The sequence below is a fragment of the Halichoeres trimaculatus genome, unplaced genomic scaffold, assembly GCF_033239565.1.
Source record: "Halichoeres trimaculatus isolate MK-OKI-2021-1 unplaced genomic scaffold, fHalTri1.1 fHalTri1_scaffold_8, whole genome shotgun sequence".
NCBI lineage: Eukaryota > Metazoa > Chordata > Actinopteri > Labriformes > Labridae > Halichoeres > Halichoeres trimaculatus.
Window position 1 is genome coordinate 16,531,924 of NW_027437186.1, and position 22,367 is coordinate 16,554,290.

General features: G+C 40.9%; 1 protein-coding gene across 6 annotated transcripts in view; it reads left to right on the forward strand.

Annotated features, from left to right (window-relative positions):
- The window catches only part of itsn1 (intersectin 1 (SH3 domain protein)), a 51,410-nt gene that overhangs the window by 12,341 nt on the left and 16,702 nt on the right, over positions 1 to 22,367 (forward strand). Inside the window, exons 3-32 of one of the 6 annotated variants that reach the window (XM_074676380.1) lie at positions 2,255 to 2,347; positions 2,603 to 2,666; positions 2,806 to 2,966; positions 3,502 to 3,687; positions 4,260 to 4,338; positions 4,746 to 4,846; positions 4,937 to 5,000; positions 5,110 to 5,247; positions 5,532 to 5,626; positions 5,956 to 6,095; positions 6,324 to 6,446; positions 6,670 to 6,819; positions 7,041 to 7,181; positions 7,283 to 7,370; positions 7,847 to 7,986; positions 9,172 to 9,255; positions 14,555 to 14,691; positions 14,805 to 15,082; positions 15,350 to 15,507; positions 15,766 to 15,780; positions 17,278 to 17,522; positions 18,550 to 18,724; positions 18,902 to 18,988; positions 19,100 to 19,248; positions 19,597 to 19,676; positions 19,758 to 19,930; positions 20,037 to 20,082; positions 20,273 to 20,394; positions 20,661 to 20,784; positions 21,051 to 21,245. In XM_074676380.1, coding sequence (XP_074532481.1) covers positions 2,255 to 2,347; positions 2,603 to 2,666; positions 2,806 to 2,966; positions 3,502 to 3,687; positions 4,260 to 4,338; positions 4,746 to 4,846; positions 4,937 to 5,000; positions 5,110 to 5,247; positions 5,532 to 5,626; positions 5,956 to 6,095; positions 6,324 to 6,446; positions 6,670 to 6,819; positions 7,041 to 7,181; positions 7,283 to 7,370; positions 7,847 to 7,986; positions 9,172 to 9,255; positions 14,555 to 14,691; positions 14,805 to 15,082; positions 15,350 to 15,507; positions 15,766 to 15,780; positions 17,278 to 17,522; positions 18,550 to 18,724; positions 18,902 to 18,988; positions 19,100 to 19,248; positions 19,597 to 19,676; positions 19,758 to 19,930; positions 20,037 to 20,082; positions 20,273 to 20,394; positions 20,661 to 20,784; positions 21,051 to 21,245 — 3,831 coding nt within the window. Of the gene's footprint in view, positions 1 to 2,254; positions 2,348 to 2,602; positions 2,667 to 2,805; positions 2,967 to 3,501; positions 3,688 to 4,259; positions 4,339 to 4,745; positions 4,847 to 4,936; positions 5,001 to 5,109; positions 5,248 to 5,531; positions 5,627 to 5,955; positions 6,096 to 6,323; positions 6,447 to 6,669; positions 6,820 to 7,040; positions 7,182 to 7,282; positions 7,371 to 7,846; positions 7,987 to 9,171; positions 9,256 to 14,554; positions 14,692 to 14,804; positions 15,083 to 15,349; positions 15,508 to 15,765; positions 15,781 to 17,277; positions 17,523 to 18,549; positions 18,725 to 18,901; positions 18,989 to 19,099; positions 19,249 to 19,596; positions 19,931 to 20,036; positions 20,083 to 20,272; positions 20,395 to 20,660; positions 20,785 to 21,050; positions 21,246 to 22,367 lie in introns of all 6 variants that reach the window. The other 5 variants (XM_074676379.1, XM_074676382.1, XM_074676384.1 and 2 more) reach the window with 5 other exon arrangements.

Below are 22,367 nucleotides of genomic sequence, written 5' to 3' on the forward strand. Positions count from 1 at the left end.
TTATGTAAATTTCCAGAGTTTTGAAAACACTCTAGTTTTGCCTAATATCAGATCTGGACTGGCAGTCTGAATAAAGCTGGGAGCCTCTGCAAGAAAATCAACACATAAAACAGAAACAGGGGAGATACTGACTAGGGTCATGGAATAAGAAACATCATTGACCACAGTGTCTACATGTACAAGCATTTAGTTGCTGCCATATGATTGGCTTATTAGATATGTTTGTTAACAAGCAGTGCTTTACTGCTGGTGAGTGTATATGTGTGGTCTGTTGCATCACAGCTAGGTGCAATGTTATGTCTTGCCAGGTGAACCAGGCTCCATCTCCTTTTCTGTGTTTCTGTACTGACTGTACATTAAGCCCCCAACATTGTGACTATGAATAACTGGTTTCGGTGTTACTCTTCAGAAACTTCAGAATAAGGTCGAGTTAATTTTATTTTCCATTAGGGCTGCAGCTATCGAATATTTTAGTATTCGAGTATTCTACAGAAAATCCCATCGATTAATTGAGTAATCGGATAAAATACAATTTTGTTTAGTTAAAGAGCAGTTATTTTTTAAATTAAAATTTTTCTCTTTAAGAAATAGAATTTTCTGATACAGCATGTCAATAAGAGCACTTGCTTTGGTAGCTCCAAAATTTGTAAACACACTTTGACACATTTTTTGTGCCTTGTACATCTCATCAAATGTTGCGGACCCAAATGGCACCTGTTTCGTAGAATGACCCATTAGTCTTCAAACTCCAGAAAAGAAGCTAGATTTGTTGCTAGTTGTTATTTTGTATAAGAGGTAGCTTGAGGGGTCTGAAAACTCTCTTAATATGTCCTCAGCTCTATTTGAAATACCACTCTTTTATCTTTTTTAATATTAAACGATTCCTCGAGGCGGAGAAAATTACTTAAGTAGTTTTTTGTAATCGAGTACCTCGAATTATTCGAGGAATCGTTTCAGCTCTATTTTCCATATAGTGCCATATCACAGCACAAGTGATTTAGAGTTGCCTTGCTCGTGAATTAGGTCTATACCTTCTTGTTTCTAGTTTAACAGACTAAATAGCCTTATGATATTCAACTAATTTACACGGCAGGATGATTCGTCAACGTCCCATTCACATTTCTCCTCGTGCTGTTTGGCACATGGCAAAGTTCCGTCCTGACGTGTTCACAGCCAAAAAAACGTGCGCGCATTTGCACACACAGACAAGCTTAATCTGTATAGCAGACAGAGAGCTGGGAAAACCACCACCAGAAACATCTCTCAGCGCCTTCTCTTCTCCTGCGCCCCCACCCCTGCTGTCGACAGCATCACGACAACCTCAACATCAGGTTTATACAAAATCTATATATAGCTAGTTTGAAATGAAAATTTTAATTTAAAAAATCTGTGAATTTTGAGCATTTTATCCCGCTTTCACTGAACTTTAAGCAGCAAAACAGTCATTGCTAAATATGTCAAGCTGGATGAGCATCTTCTCTGAGAAGAGTGAAAAAAGGAAGTAAAAACGGATAGAAAAGGAATTAGCATTTTATCTGTAGCAGCTGTTCTTACTTTTAAAATGAGTCAGCATGATTCACTAAAGTTGCCAGTAAATGTTACAGAATGGAGAGAGAACAAATGGGAAGTAATAGTCAAGGAAAAAAAACATCTCCAAGTGGAGGTGAGGAGGTATCGCTTTGGATCTGTGGGATCCCCTTTTATCATCAAACCCAAAACAAAGAAGTGTGAAGCTCTTTTGATTTTACTGTGAAACCCCTTAAACCTAAAAAATCGCTTTCAGAAAAGAGTGTGAGATTCAGCCAGCATTAAAATGATGTTAAAATTCAGAGTAATTTACAAGTAAAAAGTTGTTAAAGTTCTCAGAATAAACTCCTGCTCTCTATTTACAATCTTAAAATTGTCCGTCACATCCAAACCTCAGCTGAAGTCTGTTTTTAAAGACACTAAAGCTGCTACATAGACAGCTCTCCTTCAGTTTTTACGGCATGTAAATCTATTCAGCTTATTCTACTGACACATAGCCTGGCAGTCCCTTTTGTTTCTTTAATTTGCTCATCAATCTCCCAGCTGACAGTCTTTCTCAAGAGTCGCTTCATAGAAATCTTAAGACCGGAACTGAAACTCATGACTAACACATTCTTGTCATGCCTCCTCTTTGTCTGCCACAGTCTGTGTCCAGCTTTGTCTCAGCCTCCTGCTTTGGTTTGTAATCTCTAGCTGTGTGTGTGTGTTTGTTTCTCTTGCGGGATAGGTCCAGATGTTTTTCTGATCTCAGTGGATGAGAGAGCCAAACATGATCAGCAGTTTCACAGCCTCTCTCCCACTGCCGGGGGTTACATCACAGGTAACACTCTTCCCCTCTCTCTGTCTCTGATCCACACAGCACACACACACACACACCCTTGGAGTATAGGGGTAAGGTTCAGTGAGGACATAGACAATGGCAGTATTGATCAAGATGCTCAATGCTTGTATCTGTGGCATAGACCAACAGAAATCCACTTGACAGGAAAAGCATCATATTCAGACAAAGGTTTGAAGTTTCAGGAGGCTTGGCTTTAGGGTTGATGATCATCCTTTTTTGTTTCTGTCTGTCAAGGCGACCAAGCCAGGAATTTCTTCCTTCAATCAGGACTACCCCCTCCCATCCTGGCTCAAATCTGGTGAGTCACATAGTCAAGAGTTCTAGCTCTCAGATAGTTAATTCCCTTAATTTAACAATTACAGGATAACAGAGTTGTAAGCTGTTGGATTTTGAGTTCTGATACTGTCATGAAACGTTAACTTTCCTCTCTGTCAAAGGGCCCTGGCTGATATGAACAGTGATGGTCGTATGGATATCCACGAGTTCTCCATTGCCATGAAACTCATCAAGCTGAAACTCCAGGGTCACCCCCTGCCCCCCTCACTTCCTCCCAGTATGAAACAACCTCCATTGCCTCTACCTCCACCAACTGGCTTTGGTAAGACACCACAGAGACAAAAACACTAAGATTAGTCTGTGTGAAACTGTTTGTGGCAGCATGCACTTTACTAACCTCTTTACAGTGAATGGATTTAAAATTTCAAGTTATCACAGTGATAGTTTACATCTTGGCCATTTTAAATCCCATGTGGCCGATCCCTGCTGTCTTGCTCCCTCCATTTCTTCTTGTCCCCAAAGTGTTGGTAACAATTCTGTTTAAACTTTCAAGGAGACTTCTGAGGGTCATTTAAGGTGATGTGTGCTCACTCTCTTTCAGTCTGTTACACCTCCAAAGCTTGTCAGTAAAGGTATAAAACAAACATAAAAGCTCCTCCGCTTCACTTTACACTGTGTCTCTCATTCCTCATTGACTTGTGCTAATAAATGATGTCTAATCTCCCACAAGAGATAACGTTTTATGGTAGAATTCTCTGGACAGTGTATCTCTCAGGCCTCATTTAGCACACTGGTGTGAAAACGAAGAATAGCTCTCTTAATAATAAAGTCTGTCTTGTTTATCTGTCTGTCTGCAGGCATGCCCCCCATGGCTCCCATCACAGCTCCTCTTTCAGGCGTGCCTCCGCTCCCCCTCCCACCTCTCCCAGTAGGGGTGTCTCCCCCGCTGGTATCGTCGGCCCCGCCTCCGCTCCCTCAGCCCATCGCTAACGGAGCTCCTCCCACAGGCATCATGCAGCCCATCTCAGGCTTCTCCCACACAGGTAACATACTTTACTGTGCAGCTGGGAAGGCGGTGTGTTTAAATGTTTGCTTTGTGTCTTTAGCTCTTGTGGGCGTGAGCAAAGGTCTTTGTTCCAAGCTCCTGTTTACCTATAATAAAACATGGATTGTTACGTTGTAGACAGTCAGGTACAGGGGTTATGTCTGTATGAATTACTGTACATGAAATCCTGCTGCTGTGCATGTAAAGCTGTGAGTTTGCTGTTTACTGAATGATATGGTGTGGCGGTCTTCCCCCTCCCCCTGCATGCTCCTCTACAGGCTCTCTGGCCTCCTACAACAGACCAAATACAGGTTAATTGACCACTCTTAATTGTATATAGGTGTGAGTGTCTGGTTGTCTGTTGGTGTGTTGACTTTTTGATAAGCCAGTGACCTGTCTCGGGTACCCTGCCTCTAGCCTTATGACAGTTGGGATAGACTACAGTTCTTCCACAATCCTGAGCAGGATATGCAGTATGAAATTAAACCCGTAGCAAATGTATCCACTGCTTGAAGAGGTTTACAAAAGAGCTTCTGCCTAATACCAAAATGTCTTCTCTGTGTCTCTCAGCTCCCTCTGTCAACAAGTCATCTTCATTTAATCGTTCCAGTATCAAGCTGCAAAAGGGGCCATCCTTTGAAGCTGCTAGGTGGGCCACAGAATCTACTTACTTAAAAATAAATGTGTAGTTAAAAAAGTGTCACCCTCAACCTTGAAATATACTTTATTTATTCTATATTTTTATGCACTAGTGTTTTCTGTGTCAGCATCTTTTTTTTCTTTCTGCACATCATCCCACCACTCACTATAAATGTTTCATTGTCAAGAACCAATTTTTGTACATATCTTGCTCCTTTATAAATACGTAAATTGTAAGATTTTTCTACTTTTCTATATTACTTTAAATGTCAAGTTTAATATTCTTATTGTCATTGTTCAATTTTTTACTTTTTCTGTGAGCTGCTGTGGCAAAAAAAAAAAATCCCCCATGGGGATCAATAGAAGAATATTCTATTCTATTCTATCTTTTTACATTCCTCATTTCTCTCATCCTAGTGCTCAGCCCCCCTCCGATTGGGCCGTTCCTCAGTCCTCCCGGCTGAAGTATAGACAGCTTTTTAACTCTCATGACAAAATGATGAGCGGACACCTCACAGGTACCCTCCACACACGCTGTATAGTCACTGGTTTGAGTAATTTCTTTCACTCTCATTCATCCTCTCCCTTTGATTCGTGTCTTGGTGCAGGACCACAGGCTCGTACTATCCTGATGCAGTCCAGTCTTCCTCAGGGCCAGCTGGCCACGATATGGTCAGTGTAAAAAAATTCAACCTCTAAACACCTGTACAGATGAGAGTGAGGCCATATGAAGCATTTCTCCTTAATTCATAACATTTATTGTGTCCCTTCTCTCATGTAGGAGTCTATCAGATATCGACCAGGATGGAAAGCTGACGGCAGAGGAGTTCATCTTAGCCATGCACCTCATCGATATGGCCATGTCAGGGTTACCATTACCACCTGTTTTACCCCCAGATTACCTCCCACCCACCTTCAGGTACATACTGTCACTGAATACTCTTAACTAATTCACAGCAACAGCAACATGGTGGTTTTGTAACAAGTCACTGAATAGTTCTAATAAATGCTGAACTGCATTTCTTTTAACAGCATTTGATGTTTAGTACTTTTGTAAAGTTTCTAGTAAAATCAAATATTATCAATGTATTAAAAAAGGTACAATTTAAAGCTTTGAAATAGAGTTAATAAAATGTGTTCATGAATAAAGCTGAGGATGATAGTGCTGTGTGTTTGGCTAATATGTGTGTTTTTATCTTAAAGGCGGGTGAGAAGTGACAGTGTTCAGTCAGACCAGAAGAGTGTTCAGGAGGAGATAGAGGAGGAGACAGAGAGCAGCCAGGACAAGAAACTACCAGGTGACTGTGCCTAGTACCATACTCACCCAATATAGGACGACACCGATTACAAGACGATGACCCTCCCTCTTTCAAGACAGCAGTTTTTGTTCAATGACGACTAGCACAAATGATTATTTGAGATTTTAAAATTTCTGATCACTGATAAAATAAAAATGACAAAATTGGGCTTGATCTGAAATTAGACATCCCTACCAAGGATACATCTCATAGTGCTTGATAAACCCCAGAAACCTGGTGATGTTTTGCCATTTCTTTTCAAATATTACATGTCTGAAAACATCAAACCAAAGACATTTGTTTTATGGAGTCTATTTGTGTTCCTGCAGTGACATTTGAGGATAAGAAAAGGGAGAACTTTGAGCGAGGAAACCTGGAGTTGGAGAAGAGACGCCAGGCTCTGCAAGAGCAGCAAAGGAAAGAGCAGGAGAGGCTGGCCGCACTGGAGCGAGAAGAGCAGGAGAGAAAGGTAGACTGAACTGGTGACATCAACATTTTGACCAAACTATTTGCATTGAAAATGTAAATTGGTTATGGTTTATGGTTCGTTTTTTGCATCTTTATTACCCCCTTGCTTCAGTGGAAGTCCGTCTCTATGAAATGAACACAGTATTCAAACAGGGAGAAAAATTAGAGTGACCCATAACATAACAAATACTAGAGAAGTTTTGCTTATGTCAGCGTGCTTCTGTTTCAGGAGCGTGAGCGTCTGGAGCAGGAGAGGAAACGTCAACAAGAACTGGAAAAACAGCTTGAGAAACAGAGAGAGATGGAGAGGCAGAAAGAAGAGGAGAGACGCAAGGAGATAGAGAGGAGAGAGGTATGGAGGAGGAAATGTGATTGGCAGGTGTGGTTTCTGAATTGAAGAGTCACTGTTGAGCTGCTGCAGTCTAATCACAACCTCTGCAGACATGAAGAGGCTTCCAACAGCCTTCTTTAAATCCAAGAGCCAATTTGACGAGAATGAGAATGCACCTAGTGTCCTATCACCTTGTAAAATGAAGTACCTCTAACTTACATCTGTGTGTGTTTTGTGCGTTCAGGCTGCCAAGCGTGAATTAGAGCGTCAGCGTCAGCTGGAGTGGGAGCGTCAACGTCGCCAGGAGCTTCTGACTCAGAGAAACAGAGAGCAGGAGAGTATAGTGCTGCTCAAAGCCAGGAAGAAGACCCTGGAGTTTGAACTCGAGGCTCTGGTAATCAAACATATCTGCCCATAACCAAACATGCACAGAGTTTGTCAATGTAAGGGGTCACATTTTGGAAAAGATTCTTCAAAGACAAACCAAAAGCTTGACTCACTTTTCAGCAGGAAGAACAAAAATTATCTTGCCCTCAGTGTTGTAACTTAGTATTTTGTTTATTAGCAGTCATTTAATAGCATTTTCTTTCCCATAATTTCTCCTCCAATGTCTAGAATGATAAGAAGTCTCAGTTAGAGGGCAAACTGAAGGATGTTAGATTTCGTTTGTCGGCTCAGCGGAGAGAAGTGGAGCAGACGAACCAGACAAGAGAAACACGGATTGCAGAAATCACCCTGCTTCAACAGCAGCTTCAGGTACACAAAACGCAAACAAACCATCATCAGCGCTTCTTAGAATTTGTGAGATTTGCTTGATATAAAATGGTTTTGATATTGTACTTCATACTTGTCTGCAGGACTCCCAGCAGTGGTTGGGGAGGCTGATCCCTGATAAACAAAGTCTCAACGATCAGCTGAAACAAGTTCAACAGAACAGCCTCCATCGTGAGTCCTAACTTCATCATCCTGTACCTGTATCTGTTTAGGCTGTCATGTAATCTAGATTTTATGGTCTGTGTCTTGATGCACAGCTCTGTTGAATGAATCACCTCAGTTGGTCATTTAGGATTTCTATTGTCAACTCTGTGAAACAAGTCCTGTAAATTCAACAAAGTTTTTGTATCCGTATTATGTGCACTATGGATTGGCTTAATCAGTAGCATTGTTAAAAGCAGGATAATGAACAGTAAGCAGGTCATTACTGCTGAAATAAACCCTTACAGGGTGTGAAGTCTGGGTCTTATCTCAGCAGGATTAATTCCCCACTGTGTTTAACCCTTCTGTCGATCGCTATTAAATGTTATTTATATATCATATAAATGTCCTCCTGTCAAACTGAACACAGCAATGTCCTGATAAGTTCTAATTTTGTAAATATCATTCAACCTATCTCATACTCTTCTTCTTATGTTTGTGTTAAGGTGATAGCCTGTCATCTCTACAGAAGGCTGTGGAGCAGAAGGAGTCCAGCAGACAACAACTCAGAGAACAGTTAGATGCTGTGGAGAGGGAAACAAGGGCAAAACTGCTGGAAATAGATGCTTTCAACACACAGCTCAAGGTAAAACGCAAGTTTGCCAACATGTGGTGACAGGACACAAGCCAAAGGGCAGGTTTTCACTTTTTAAATTAAGTCAGAACTAACAATAGTGTTTTCATAATTAGATCATTAAAGACTAAATAGTTAACTAACTTGCATAGTAGGGCACAGATTTATGCTATAGTGGTTAAATTACAGAGATTCAAACAAACATAGCACAGCCCCTGAGGTGTTAAAATCATAGATTATTCTGCATGAATCTGACTGACCCACTAACTATTTACATATTTGTCCATGCTCCAAACATTTGTTTGTTGTCGTGACTAGCTTAATATACTGTCCTGTCCTGCTCCTCATCCTCACACTAGTTTGATGTCTACTGAGGTGTTAAGATTTCCATATTTATATCAGACCTCTGTATCTGTGTTTGTATTTATGTTGTTGTGCTGTTGATTACTGTGTTTTGAAGAGAGCTAGCTGTGCACAGGAACACTGAGTTGTGTCCCCGACGGCTGCTTTTAATCGCTTTTACAGCGCAGCAGTTTATACAACTGAGAGAGGAAGATGGAGGGGAGAGTCTGAGCACAGCAGTCTGTTTATGTTTGCTGGAAAACCTCATGCCCCTGTTTTCTTTTTTCTTATTTTCTAATTCTAAGTCAGGTCAAAGTGAGGAAAGAGAGTCTAACGAGGAGGAGAATATGAGGAAAGAAGAAACGGAAGGGAGATAAACAGACGACACAGAGCACAATAAATAGATTTCCCAATGGCTAATTGAATGATGCTGCTTCTTAGTCTTTTTCAGTGTAGTAAACATAACGCTGTGGTTCCAGGAAGTGATGCAAAGCCTTTGGGCAACAAACACAGCCAGAAAGAACTGTTGAATATCGGTTTTCTCTTGTCTCAGTGGATGTAATTCATGGTCAACAAAGCTTTATGCCACTGAGATCTAAACAATAAGTGACAACACTGCCCTCCGCCTTCCTTTCTACACCACTTTCTCCTTCTCTCGTCACACTGCTGTACCTCCTCTGTCCTCCCTCTCATCCTCGATGCTTGCTGTCCTCCTGCTTACTCATCACCCTGTTTTTCTTGCTTTCATTTTTCTTCTTATTCGTTGTCAAATCAACATAATGAACCCTTCCTTCTATAATTTCTACTCCTTTATTTATCTCCTACACTGGCCTTTTGCTCCCTTGCCCATGCCAGTCTCTGTGTGAGTTCTATGCCAACCACTGTGCCAGGATAGAAGCCCTTCGACGCCAGCTTCAGGAGGAACAGAGGGGGAGACAGGTAGAGCACACTGCCACTACTGGACCCGGGGTGGTACTGCAGCAGGGATACTCTCTTGAATATGAAATAATATCAAACCATCTGTTAAACACACTGCCTTTCATAGCAGACCCGAAGCACAGAGCAGATATTTTTTATAGCTTATGGATGTGCACTTTTACACACAGCAGACTACATAAGACAGGGATACAAGTCAAACACAGAGCACCCTCTTGTCAAACTACTAACTGTGTTAGAAAAGCTTTTCTGTCTTTAACACACGCGAACCAGACTGTGCCTGGTTTGATGCCCCTAGGCAGCTGGATACACTGCAGCAAGTTTAAGCTTGAATCTAAGGTACAAGTATTGCTATTGAAAGCACTCACTTACTCACATACTGACTCTTGTGTTGATATTTTTAAACTCACAAGCCAAACCTCTCGCAACAATGTATACAAGTGCTTGCTAAATTTGTTATCAAAGGTTAAAAAATGGAGAAAGGAATAAAGAAAATGACACGAGGAGATATTCTACCTCAAGAAATACACGTTTGATAGGTATATTTTATCATCAATTAAATAAATACCTTTTGGAAGATGGAGGCTATAAACGCAGCAAACACAGAAAAGTTATGTCCGTTTTACCTCCATCTTAAAACTGGGCCTTGGCCTAGCTTTAAGTGATATTTTACAATCAGTTTGTCAGAATTATGTGTCAACGTATTTGTTGAATACAAAAGGCAGGAAACAATTCATGTGGCAACTTTTAGAAGGTCACAGCACTGAGTTTGTTCAGCATAAAGAAACATTCTCTGTGCTGCATGCACTCAGATGTGGCAAAACTGTTTCAGTCGAGCAGCTAACATTCTGAAAATCAGATCCTTTTTTCTGTGAATGGGTGCACAGTCATGTATTAACCAACTCATTGGTCATTAGCATAATTTTTTTCTTTGAAAGTTTTGTTAACACATTACAACCCCTATTAAATAACTTCAAAGACAAATCTTTTTCATTGAGGATACTGTTGCACGGTTAAAGACGTTTTTGGCTTTTGGCAATTTGTACTAACTCAGCTGACATCTGGGCAGAGGCCAATTCACCCTGTTTTTGCTACTCTTGCATTTATACATTACTCATCACGGTGACTCACTGAGGCCTCTCCTTGCATGAGTCAGTGTCTGATTGTGTACCCTCTTACTTATATCTTTGTTAGTTTTTGGTTAAACTATCACTTAGAGAATATTATCAAGCTAGCGCCAGGATATAAAAAAGGTTGTTCAGACATTTGAAAAGCAGTTTGATATGAATTAAGATATGAAATGCATATATTTCTTTTTATTTCAGTGGAGTTATGCTCTGAGTATATTTCAGAAATTAAATAGACATAAAAAATAAGAAATGCTATAATACATAAATGGAAAATGAGTGCACTGCTTCACCTTTTTTTCATAATTTTAACTGTAATTTTTTGGTTTGATTCAGACAGTGAATAAATATATAAGATGGTTTTAGAAAGGCTACTTCCACATGGCCGTCTCTTTATTTATCTCAGAATAGCTTGCTTTAATTAAGACGTTTGCACATATCACATGAACTGTCTGGGAGCGTGTGTCTGTGTCCATAGAACGCCTGATCATCAGTGTGTGTTTGTATATACTGTATGTATATATGTGTGTTTCAGTGCCAGGAGCAGGGACAGCTACAGGAGTGTGTGTCAGCCGTCAGGGTGTGTCTGGCTCGGCTAGACTACGTTATACAGGTCTACACACCAACCCAGCTTTACCCACTTTCCCCCTTCCTCTCTAGTTCTCTCTTTTTTTAATCTCCTTTTAGTCTTCTGTACCTTCTTTCCTTTTCTTCTCCTGTGACTCAAAGTCTTTTCTTCCTCTTCACCACCCTCTCTTTTGTCTCTCTTTACCTCCTCTAGTCCCTCAGCCATGCTGGTGTTAGCTTACTACTTAGCCAGCTGGGTAACTATGCTCCCATAGTTAATGCTGTATCTAGTTGTTATGCTATGCTAGCAGTCTTGCTAGTTTAGCAGGTTTACTTTATGCTGTTGCTCTGTCAGGCCACTCCACTAAATTACAGAACTGTAGTGTAATGCTGCTGCCTGTGGGCTCCAGGAGATGTTTCAGCCAGACAAATAGAAGCTAGCTGACATTTATAAGGCTATATGTGATTGTGGGTGTGGGTGTGCGTTTGTGTCTCATCTTTGAGTGGAGTGTATGCATGGCCTGCTGTGTTGTCTCATGTCCTCCACTTCCCGTTTCAGGTAATTTGGACTCCACTCTCTCCAGAGTTGTAGCTCCTCCCCCTCGCCATCTCTCCTCTCTGATTGGTTTGCTTGTTTCTGATGGTTACTTCACATTGGTTGTTTGGCTGAAACACGACAGCTGCCTTGTGTTGTTATAGTAACAGAGTGTGTTCTAATGGCACAGCTGGTTGTCATGACTACACAGAACTGCCACCACTGCATTCCCAAACTCCTCTTCATCAGCCTCTTCCTCCTTTTTTTGTTTATTTCTAACCCCTCCCTCAAGCATACAGTGCCTTGTGTAAGCTCCGCCCACTTTCATAGCTTGAGTCCTGTGCCTGCTGACCTCCAGCATTGAAAAAGGCTCCTTCTAGTAAATTCCCTCTTGCTTGTTCAGCTAAGATGCTGAAAAATAAATGGCATTGAAACATTTGAGAGTTTCTCTGTTTGGAAAGATCACTTAGTATGTCACATTCTCTGCAAAACATAACAAAATGAGCTGAAACTTTAGTTTTTCAAAAATTTAGCCAGTAAAATACTGCGGGCTTTGCAGTTGTATTGACTTGTAGGTGTAGCAACCGAAGCATAAACTTTACTAACTGAAAATACATCGAAGTCCCTTCAGGTCAGTTTACAGCAGAACAGATTTTCAAGTTCGATTCAAGGAGACACCTGCCGCGGGTATAGGGCTGAACGATTTTAAGAAAAGATTGAATTGCGATTTTTCTGGCAGATATTGTGATTTCAATTCGATTCACAATTTTCTTCGAATCAAGCTTTGGGATATTCACATGTAGGGCTGAACGATTTTAGGAAAAGATCTAACTTTTCTGGCAGATATTGCAATTCACGATTTTTTAATCATCAATGATGATGATAAATAATCTGTTTTCATCAATATCTTATCCTAAACAGAGGCTTTGTGTTGTTGACCTGCTTACCAGCACTTTTAACATATAGATTGTCTACAAAGTTGTAAAACAGAATGTGTATAATACTTGACACAACAGATCCTGAGTCAGTCAGGAGCGCTGCAAAAAATTGCTGCTTTGGCGATCTCAAAATTGCATTGTCTAAAATTGCGATTTCGATCTGAAAACAATAGATTGTTCAGCCCTACGCGGGTATATCAAATTTAATGACTCTGCGTTACGTGACCTTTTGCTGTCCCTCTTCTGCTCTGTTAATCTGCCTAACACAGCTTTGCATTTGACAACAGAGATGTCAGTCATTGTGTTATGCTTCTTTATAGAGAAGAAACTTAGAAAGAGGGTCACATGTAGGTCAGATTTGAACAAGGGCTACGTCGCCTATGTCAGGAACTCTAGTTGCTCTTGTAGGGGTGAGCGACTTCACCACTGGGCCAACCTCTGTCCTGGGTCTTTAATTTCTGACTCCCCTCTAACTTCATTTGCTGTGTTCATACTGATACCAATGACATTAATGATTCAACTTATTGGTCCAATTCTTTATCAATTCTCTTGTTACTTCCTCCTGTGAGTTTTCTGTTTACAAATATGAGGTTTTACAGGTTTTCTGTGTCAACATTATCACTTAGTTTATAAGTAGCTAAGAAAGCACTCAGAGAGCACAGACCTTTGCCGAGCATATTGTAATTGTCATACAACACTTTAATCCCACTTAAATGTTATACTCCCTTTCAGCAGACTGTCTGCTACAATTTGGTGTTAGTTGCAGGTTTGTACAATAATTTGTTACCTGACAGTGTTTAAATTGTGATGACCCAGTACATATTTCATATTCCAGATCTTTGTATCCAGAATATTGCCAGGATCTGGATCATACTTTTACATCCGTCAAAAATGATGGTGACTTTGTCTCGTATTCTTTTGCAAAGCAATCCAACCATTTATCTTGGAGTTATATGCACTTATGGGGAAAACGGCACTATCTCACAATGATAAAGAGTCCTTTAAAAAAACTCCTGGATCCAGACAGTGATCCAGATCACCACCAACGTTTAATCACCTCTTCCTTATCCCATTTTGAACATTTCCTGACAATTTCATCAAGATCCGTTTGTTACTTTTTGAGATATGTTGTTCACAGACAAACAAGCAAACAAACTCCCAAAAACATAACGTCCTTGGCAGAGGTAAATATATATGAAATTGGTAACTGCATCTGGATATTTCTCGATATAAATAAATAAATAAAATTAAAAATCTTTGCACATGACAAAATGTCTGTCTGGTTCTGGGAAATATAAAGAATAGACAAGGGAAAGGCTAATGACATTGCTGGATGGAACCGTTTCTAATTGATACCCATCCCTATATTTGACACAACTGCATTTGTTGTGCTCCCCTCCTCAGTCAGCAAAAAGTTCAAATTAGCTATTGTTTTGTTTCCATGTGTTATTCCATGGAGTGCATGCTCAGACTCACACAACATGATTCAGAAAAAAATGAATATTTAAAGTTTAATTCATCAAGTTGAGGTACCAAATCTGCTGCACACCTTATTTTGGGACGTCACACCTCACACTGCTGGAGAATCTGGCATGGTAATCTTGATAACCATCTGATCTATTAACCTAAAATTAGTTAATTAAAAATTATTATGAAAAGTGTGTACCCTGCTGTACCTGTGCTCCAACTTTTAATTCTCAAGAGCTAAAAGACATTACACATTAAATGTCACAAGCACGCAGAAGTAATCTGTTACCTGTCTCCTCTTTTAAAGTTGTCAGAGCGCTTCAGGATAGATTTGTTGGATCTTGAGCTCCACCCTCAGCTGCAGAGCATCAACAAGGAGTCTTGATCTTTCCTCATTAGCAATAAGCCTATCATCAAAACTTTAAGAATTGACATCCAGGAAAATGACCTGGTTATTGGCAGGTATGTCTCATCACCTCAGTGACCTAGCTAAAGGGGCGGAGCTTGCCTTGATCACCTGACTAATACATGCCGCTGCTACTGCTGCTGCTGCTGTTGTTGTTGTTGTTGTTGTTGTTTGATGTCGATGGCAACCCGTAGCAAACCAGCCCTCTGGTCCCACTTCCTCCTCACCACTGTTCCGTCCTGTATCCCATGATGCCTTACAGGAGCTGAGGGAGATCCACAGCCGGCAGCAGAGACAGAAGCAAAAGGACCTGGAAGGAGACACACTCACACTGACACACACACACACTCACATGCACACGCCAAGCGAGAGAAAGTCTGCTGAGCTTCAGGAGAGCAGGTACAAATTAAATGAAGAGTAGAAGACTTCAAATATGTCCGAACTAGTACAACAAGACAGGACATTTTTTAAATTACCATAAAACATTTTGTGCCTCTCCTCTCATCTCACAGGTTGTCATCGGAGGAGGGTGTGGCCTGGAGAGACGAACCAGCAGGCCCTCCCCCCAGAGTCCCAAGCCCGGCCTCCATCTCCGCACCCCATGCCTGGCTGAACAGAGTGACTCAGGAAGAGGAAGAGAGGAAGAGGAGAGGGCTGGAGGAGGAGGAAGAGGGGCGGAAAGGAGCAGGATCAATGGAAGAGAAGGAAGATGAGGGGAGAGGGAAGAAGGACATGCAGGAGAAACTGAACAAGTTGTTCAGCCAGCCGGCCGACCCCTGGGGCTCAGCAGGTTCGCACAGATGTTGAAGTTTTATAAATAAACAAAAAGAAGCACAACATGAGATTACATGGGAGGGATTTCAGCCTTCAGATCAGTTTAATTATTGTGACCAATAAATCCCCTTTATTCGTCAGCTATTGAAGCAGTGATTAACATATGTGGAGCCACGCGTTGATATGGATACAAATTACAACTACATTAAAGGCTCACAATCTACAGACAGTGCCACCCTGAACTGGATAAGAAGCTCAAGTCCTTTAATTTGTGTGTTTTCAGTGGAAAAGGCTCCAGGACCCAGTCTATTTGACCAGAAGGTGCCAGTCACTGGCTTTGACCAGCAGCCGCCAGTGAAGGTGGTTTACTACAGAGCTTTGTATCCCTTTGATGCTCGCAGCCATGATGAGATCAGTATTGCTCCTGGAGATGTAATTATGGTATGTAGCATTTGCACAAAACTAAAAACATAAAGTTCTTGTCATACGGAGAATGAGGCTGCAGTTTTACACAAATGAATGTCTTATAAGCTTACCTAAGATAAGTTTTTCTTTGATGTGTGTCTTTTCATTTAAGTCCTCAGTGTATTTGTGTGTCTGTATCTTTTAGGCTCTACTCTCTTTCCAGTGTGTGTGTGTATGACTGTGTGCTGTGTGTGTATTAACTGTCTCCTTTCTCCTCTGCTGTGCAAACTTAAGGTGAAGGGGGAATGGGTAAGTTCTCGCCCCAGCCTAGTGTTGTGCCTTCACCAATCCCAAGCCAGCACCCACTTGTGAACTCTTGCTGTCCTTGGTTCATCTCATGTCATCACCATTCATTCATTTACCAGTGAATGAATCAGTTATTGTCACATCTGCTCACTTTGTTTTGCTTGGGATGTTTCTACAGAGAGAATTACAAGTCTTAGATGTGTTTAACTATCATAGCGTAAGGCCAGGGGACACAGTGGGGATAATAGACCTTTCCTCACCTGACACATCAGCTACACCAGGGTTTTTCTAAAGTCACTCTAAGAGGAGATTTTTACAAAAACAGAGCTTTTAAAGTGAAAAGTTGGATTTTTTTCAGCCTGATAAGGAGACTTTGGCGAGTTTGCACCCATTCTCACTTCTTGATAGAATCAAGAGACAGGCTTTGGGCCTTCTCACTAACAGCTATTGGGCACCAGACCTGTCAGTCATACGAGCTGTACCTCTGATTGAACAAACTTGTGATCTTAACATCTTCCAAGCCACTGAGTTAGAAAAACATTCACCCCCTGAGCAGTGTGCTGATAGTGAAATAAGCTTTGCTCAGACTCAAGCAGTTTTACTGTGAATATGTCTTTTGATGCTGCAAAAGTCTGTTGGCTTGGTGTGTACGTGGTTTTTGATTTTTCTGCAGTCAGCCTTAAGCAAACTCTCGATAATTTGACGTTTTTAGCACATCGCCTTCATTTTTTTAAAACCACTTTGCCCCTTGGTTTTTACCCAGAAAGCCAACTGTTCAGTAGATGATTTGCTTCCTGCTTATTCTGGCACACATATATCTGGTGTACAAAATTACAGAGTGCTTTAAATTTCAGGCCTGCGATCATGATTGGAAATCATTTCTGAAATTCTGCTCAAATACTGGTTTGAGTAATAAGATGATATTTTGTTCTTACATTCATTATTCCTCTGAAATAAACGGCATGAATAGGATGAGACAGCCAGCTGGCTTTTTCTTTTTTCTTTCTTTTTTTTTTTCAAATAAAATAAAACGTTTCAACCCACAAACCATCCACATCCCACGCTCAGCAGTCTTGCAATAAATTGATACACAAAAACGTTTTCGAAAAGCAGTGTTGGTTGACCACCAAATTTGTTGGCTAGTAAAAAGTGAAATAAACCAAAAGGATCTTTTTTTACATTTAAAGTGAAAAGTGAAGAAGTTATGTTGATGAAGATGAAGTTTTTAAGTTTGGAAAATGTTTGTAAAAGTATTTCATGCAATAGTTTTTTTAGACTTGAAGTTCAGTTAAGTCAAAATGATGTTTTGTAAATCTGTAAATTTATGAATCCTGCGTCCTTGATTTCAGCTCTGAACATCTGCTGCTGCTGTAGCTTTTGTGTTTACCATTGTTCTGGTCTGCCATGCGTCTGAAGAGGCACGCTCATTTCTCTGTCAGTTTGAGCCTTCAGAGTGTTAATGCTTCATCTGTCTCTAACCCTACCTCACTGCTCTCACAGGTGGATGAATCTCAAACAGGGGAACCCGGTTGGCTGGGAGGAGAGCTTAGAGGGCGAACTGGTTGGTTCCCAGCCAATTATGCAGAAAGGATACCTGACAGTGAAGCGCCAATCAGCCTGCGTGCATCTGCTTCAGCCACACCAACCTCAGCTCAGCAGCCAATGACCACGCCTCCCCCAGCTCCTGGTCACAACACCTCCTCCACATCCTCCGCCAACAGCAATTGGGCAGATTTTAGCACCAAGTAAGTCTTGATGGTGCTAGAACCAGAAAGCCCAAGTAGAGACAAACTTCCACTAAACTGATGCTGCTTTATATTTAAATCAGTTGATATGAATGAAAACTACCCTTTTCACTATTTGAATCTCCACTTTAGTTAGGGATGCACCAATCCAACTCGTCTGGTTCTGATACCAATACCTGGGCTATGGGTATCGACCAATATCAGTGTTAAATAATGACCTCCATGCCCTACTGTGGGTAGGGATGGGTCCTGAATTAGGTACTTTTTTAGGTACTGACCGAATTCTGTCAAAAGTACTGGGTATCGATTTATGTAAAATCAAAAGGTACCATGTTTAGGTACCTAAACGCATCCTTGTGACTGTGAAGGAGTGTAGGAGTAGGCGATTTTCCATGCTGGACATGAATACAGCATTTCAAGGTTATATATAGAAGAATATATTTGTTGAATTGTAAAAAATATTTATTTTATTATTGAACAAATTGATATTTTTTACCACATAAACACAAAAAAGTACTGAAAATCGGAACCGTTGAGTATCAGTACCGATTGCCAGGTACCAGGCATCGGTACCGTATCGTTTCAAATGTGAAAGGTACCAATCCCTAACTGTGGGATACATCTTGATAATGTTTGGGGTTAAGGCAAAAAATGAAATGATGGAATTACTGAGGTTAAAATTTATTTAAACTGTAAAATATTTAAATGTTTACCAGCAAAACAAAGCTTCTTAATATACAAAAATTATATTCAATTGTAAACTTTTATACCCTGTAGACTGGTAATGCAGTAAAAAACGAAGGATGTGCATTAGAGGTAACATTTCAAATCAAGTAGCCTAAAGCGCCGGGAAAAAAAGGCGCTGGCTGCCTGGATCAGCACCATGGATCAGCCCCTTCCCACCGATACCAATCCAGCTTTGAGGAACACTGATACCTAATACCAGTGCATCCCTAATTTTGATGCGCATTATTTAAAACTAATTTAAAGCTATGTTCTGATATTTGTGTGTCATCTGTATTTTCAGCTGGCCCTCCAACACAGCCAGTCAGTCAGACAGCGAGGGGTGGGATGCATGGCCGACCTCCTCAACCAGTCAGAACCCCTCACTCAGCGTTCCCTCTGCACAGCTACGACAACGCTCTGCCTTCACACCTGCTACCATGACAGCGGGCTCCTCCCCCTCTCCTGTTCTTGGACAGGTACAGACATTTCTTATGGTATTTAGTCCAGGCTCTTTGTATTACTGGTGGATTATTATTTCTTAAACTTGATCCCCAAGATTGGCTTTACGTGGAAACCTTTTGATTAGACCGCTGCTGCTCTGTTTGTATCTTGACACCTGATTAAATAATGCACTGTTGCCCTCTGTTTGTCAGGGGGAGAAGGTAGAGGGTCTGCAGGCTCAGGCTTTGTATCCATGGAGGGCGAAGAAAGACAACCACCTCAACTTTAACAAAAATGAGGTAAGTGATTGATTCCTCACTGAGATATGTTTTTATCTTTGCTCTGCTGACTCTTTCATCAGTCAGTCGACACCTTCGTTTAACTGAGTTGTTTTGTTTTACTTCCTGCAGATAATAACAGTGTTGGAGCAGCAGGACATGTGGTGGTTAGGTGAGCTGCAGACTGGACAAAGAGGCTGGTTCCCCAAGAGTTACGTCAAGCTCATCTCTGCCACCATGGGAGCTCCTGTTAGTCTCTCATCACGCAGCAAAAACACAAGGTGGGTACACACGTTACATCACGTTAGATTCTCTATCCAACTGGAATGCTCTAGCCTTGAAGAATATAAAAAAAACTTACATCTAGAGATCTATTAACCCCTCCTCTGACTTTGCTGAACTTTCTTACATATGGCATTACAATTTTCCCATTACATAATTTTTTCCCCTCTCCTGTTAGTCTTTTAAAGAGACTATCAGGTACCCTGAGTTTGTCAGAAAGTGTCAAAGTATTGTAATTAAACACCTCATTGAGTAGATTTAAGAGAAGCTTATTTTAGGTGTAATTTCAGATGAGATTAAAAAACTTGTGTTACACTTTTAATATTGTTTGTTTTTGTTTCTTTTAGTGAGTCTGGAGCATCTGACAGCCCACCCAATGGGAAACGCCCCTCCCCTTCCCCAACAAAACCCTCTGATTCTGGAGAAGGTAACGCACACGAGCACAGTACTGCTTTGGAAGAATTGAGCGGGTCATTGTTATTCAACATGTGGATGTGCATCCTCACAGAGTACGTGGCCATGTACACCTACGAGAGCAGCGAACAAGGAGACCTTAGTTTTCAGCAGGGAGATGTTGTCGTGGTGACCAGGAAAGAAGGCGATTGGTGGACAGGAATGGTTGGGGGAAAGACTGGAGTTTTCCCTTCCAACTATGTCAAACCTCGAGACTCAGTCTCAGAGGTGAGATTAAGTTGAACCATAGCCGTTGGTGTTTTACACCCATTTTATCAAGTTTTACACACCTAGGAAAATACGGGCTGTAAATTCAAACTTTTCTCCTTTTTAGTCTCTGGGAGCAGCAGGGAAGACGGGCAGTCTAGGAAAGAAGCCAGGTAAGGTTTCAGCTGATTATTTACAGCATTATAACACTTATCCTGTCCAACAAGATTCCTCTTTTAAGTCAATAACTGTTTAACTCTAAGAAACCAGATTTTATTATTCCTTTCCCTCATTCTTGAAAGCAATCAGAAACTGAAATTTAAAGATTCTCTTTAACACTAAACTCCCCTGTCTCTCCATCAGAGATCGCTCAGGTCATCGCCCCCTACAGTGCTACAGGAGCAGAGCAGCTGACGTTAGCTCCAGGACAGCTCATCCTCATCAGAAAAAAGAACCCAGGGGGCTGGTGGGAAGGAGAGCTACAGGTAAACAGGTTTAAATGTCCTTCTCATACATAAAGAAATTATTTATTTATTTATTTTTTGATTGTTGAATTAAAGTTTGATTAATAGATAGCGGGGCCATACAAGTGTACGGTGTCCCCTTTACTCTTTTTTATGTTTACCAGTAAATAAAGTTGTAAAACAATAAAAAAAAACATAAATATGAAGCTGCTTGGATACTGATAGAACATGCTGACTCAGTTTGCCTTTGTTTTGACTAAATCCTTGATTTGTTCTGATTGGTCCAGGCCCGAGGGAAAAAGCGCCAAATAGGTTGGTTTCCAGCCAACTATGTGAAGCTGCTCAGTCCGAGCACCAGCAAAACGACGCCAACAGAGCCCACACCTCCTAAACTGGCTCCTGCCAGCACAGGTACACTCACATTCACACAGGTAGAAATAATACTCCTGGACAAATAATTCAATACAAGTTTGAGTTTAAGTTTGCCTTTTGTCCAGGAGTTTTTACTCATGCTCTGGTTCATAACAGCTCATAACAAGTCACCATGGTACAGCGATGTCAAGTTCAAAACCTTAAATATCCTTTGGTTACTTCAGCAGTAGTCACTGAAAGTAGCAGACACAAAACACCAGACACAAAATGTTGATGTCCTGTTACTTTTTCTGTCTCTGGTGAAGCTGTGTGTCAGGTGATCGGCATGTACGACTACGTGGCCCAAAACGATGACGAGCTGGCCTTCCAGAAAGGTCAGGTGATCACGGTGCTCAACAAGGACGACTGTGATTGGTGGAAAGGAGAGCTCAATGGGAGGGAAGGTCTTTTTCCTAGCAACTACGTCAAACTAACTACAGATACCGACCCAAGCACGCAGTGTGAGTACTCACAAACACACACACTCAAACACACACACACACACATACACACACACAATCTCACTTGATTGACAGAATGCAGTTCTCTAACAATAACACATCAACATATTCTCAGCGTGAATACAAAGTTATTTAACACACACAGACACACAGTGAAACTCTTCATCTGTCTGCACACAAACACTGTCTCTCTCTCACACACACACACACACACACACACACACCCCAGAGCCAGGTGTGGAGATGCTGTCCCTCTCTCAATGTTTGACCCTGGATTGGTTTGACCTTTGACCTTTCACTTTGACACTCCTTTGGGCCTCTTTGAAAACTTCCCAGTCATGCAACACCTCTGGGTGGTGTTTGTGTGTGTCTGTATGATTTGTACGTCCATGCATGTGTGTGTATTTGCGCACATTACTGTTTACGTGTTTCCCTCTTTTTCCTGCATGTTCCCCTTCAGCATGATCCACCATAGACTTAGAGTTTGTAGAGCTGAGCCGAGAGACACAGGCAGCAGGTCTGAACGTATTGATGTACATGGAGTCAGACGTGTTTATAATAACCACAGTACACAGTTTTCTATTGTAGACAAATGGGGTTGATGCGCTCTGGTAAAAATTTATGTCTATTAAGAATTAGGTCATAATGCACAGAACGTCAAATGTCATTATCTAACTGATGCTACTATCAGGGATTATGAAATATACAAAGAGTTTGGTGACGTTTGATGCTGACATACAGATAATAAAAATAAAACCATGAGGATGTCTTCATATAGTTTTGGTCTTGGCGGCATATCCTCCCAGTTTAAAGTGAGACATGTAAAATCAGTGAAGAACTTAAAGTAATAATACAAATGATATGTGCATATCTATTCCTAAGTGGAAATAAGGAATAAATAATCACCTTAAGAAATAAATGATAAACTTATGAAATAAATGTGTAGTTTCACCTTTTTGAAGTCAATGTGCAATTTGCGGATGTCAAACCTGTTTATAGCAATTAGGGGGCAGAACACGATACATGACTTTACTGTCACTCAAGCGGAGCATCTGCTTTAACCATAGGTGGATATTTTTGAAACTATTATATTTAATTTCATTCAAACAATAAAAAATAGCT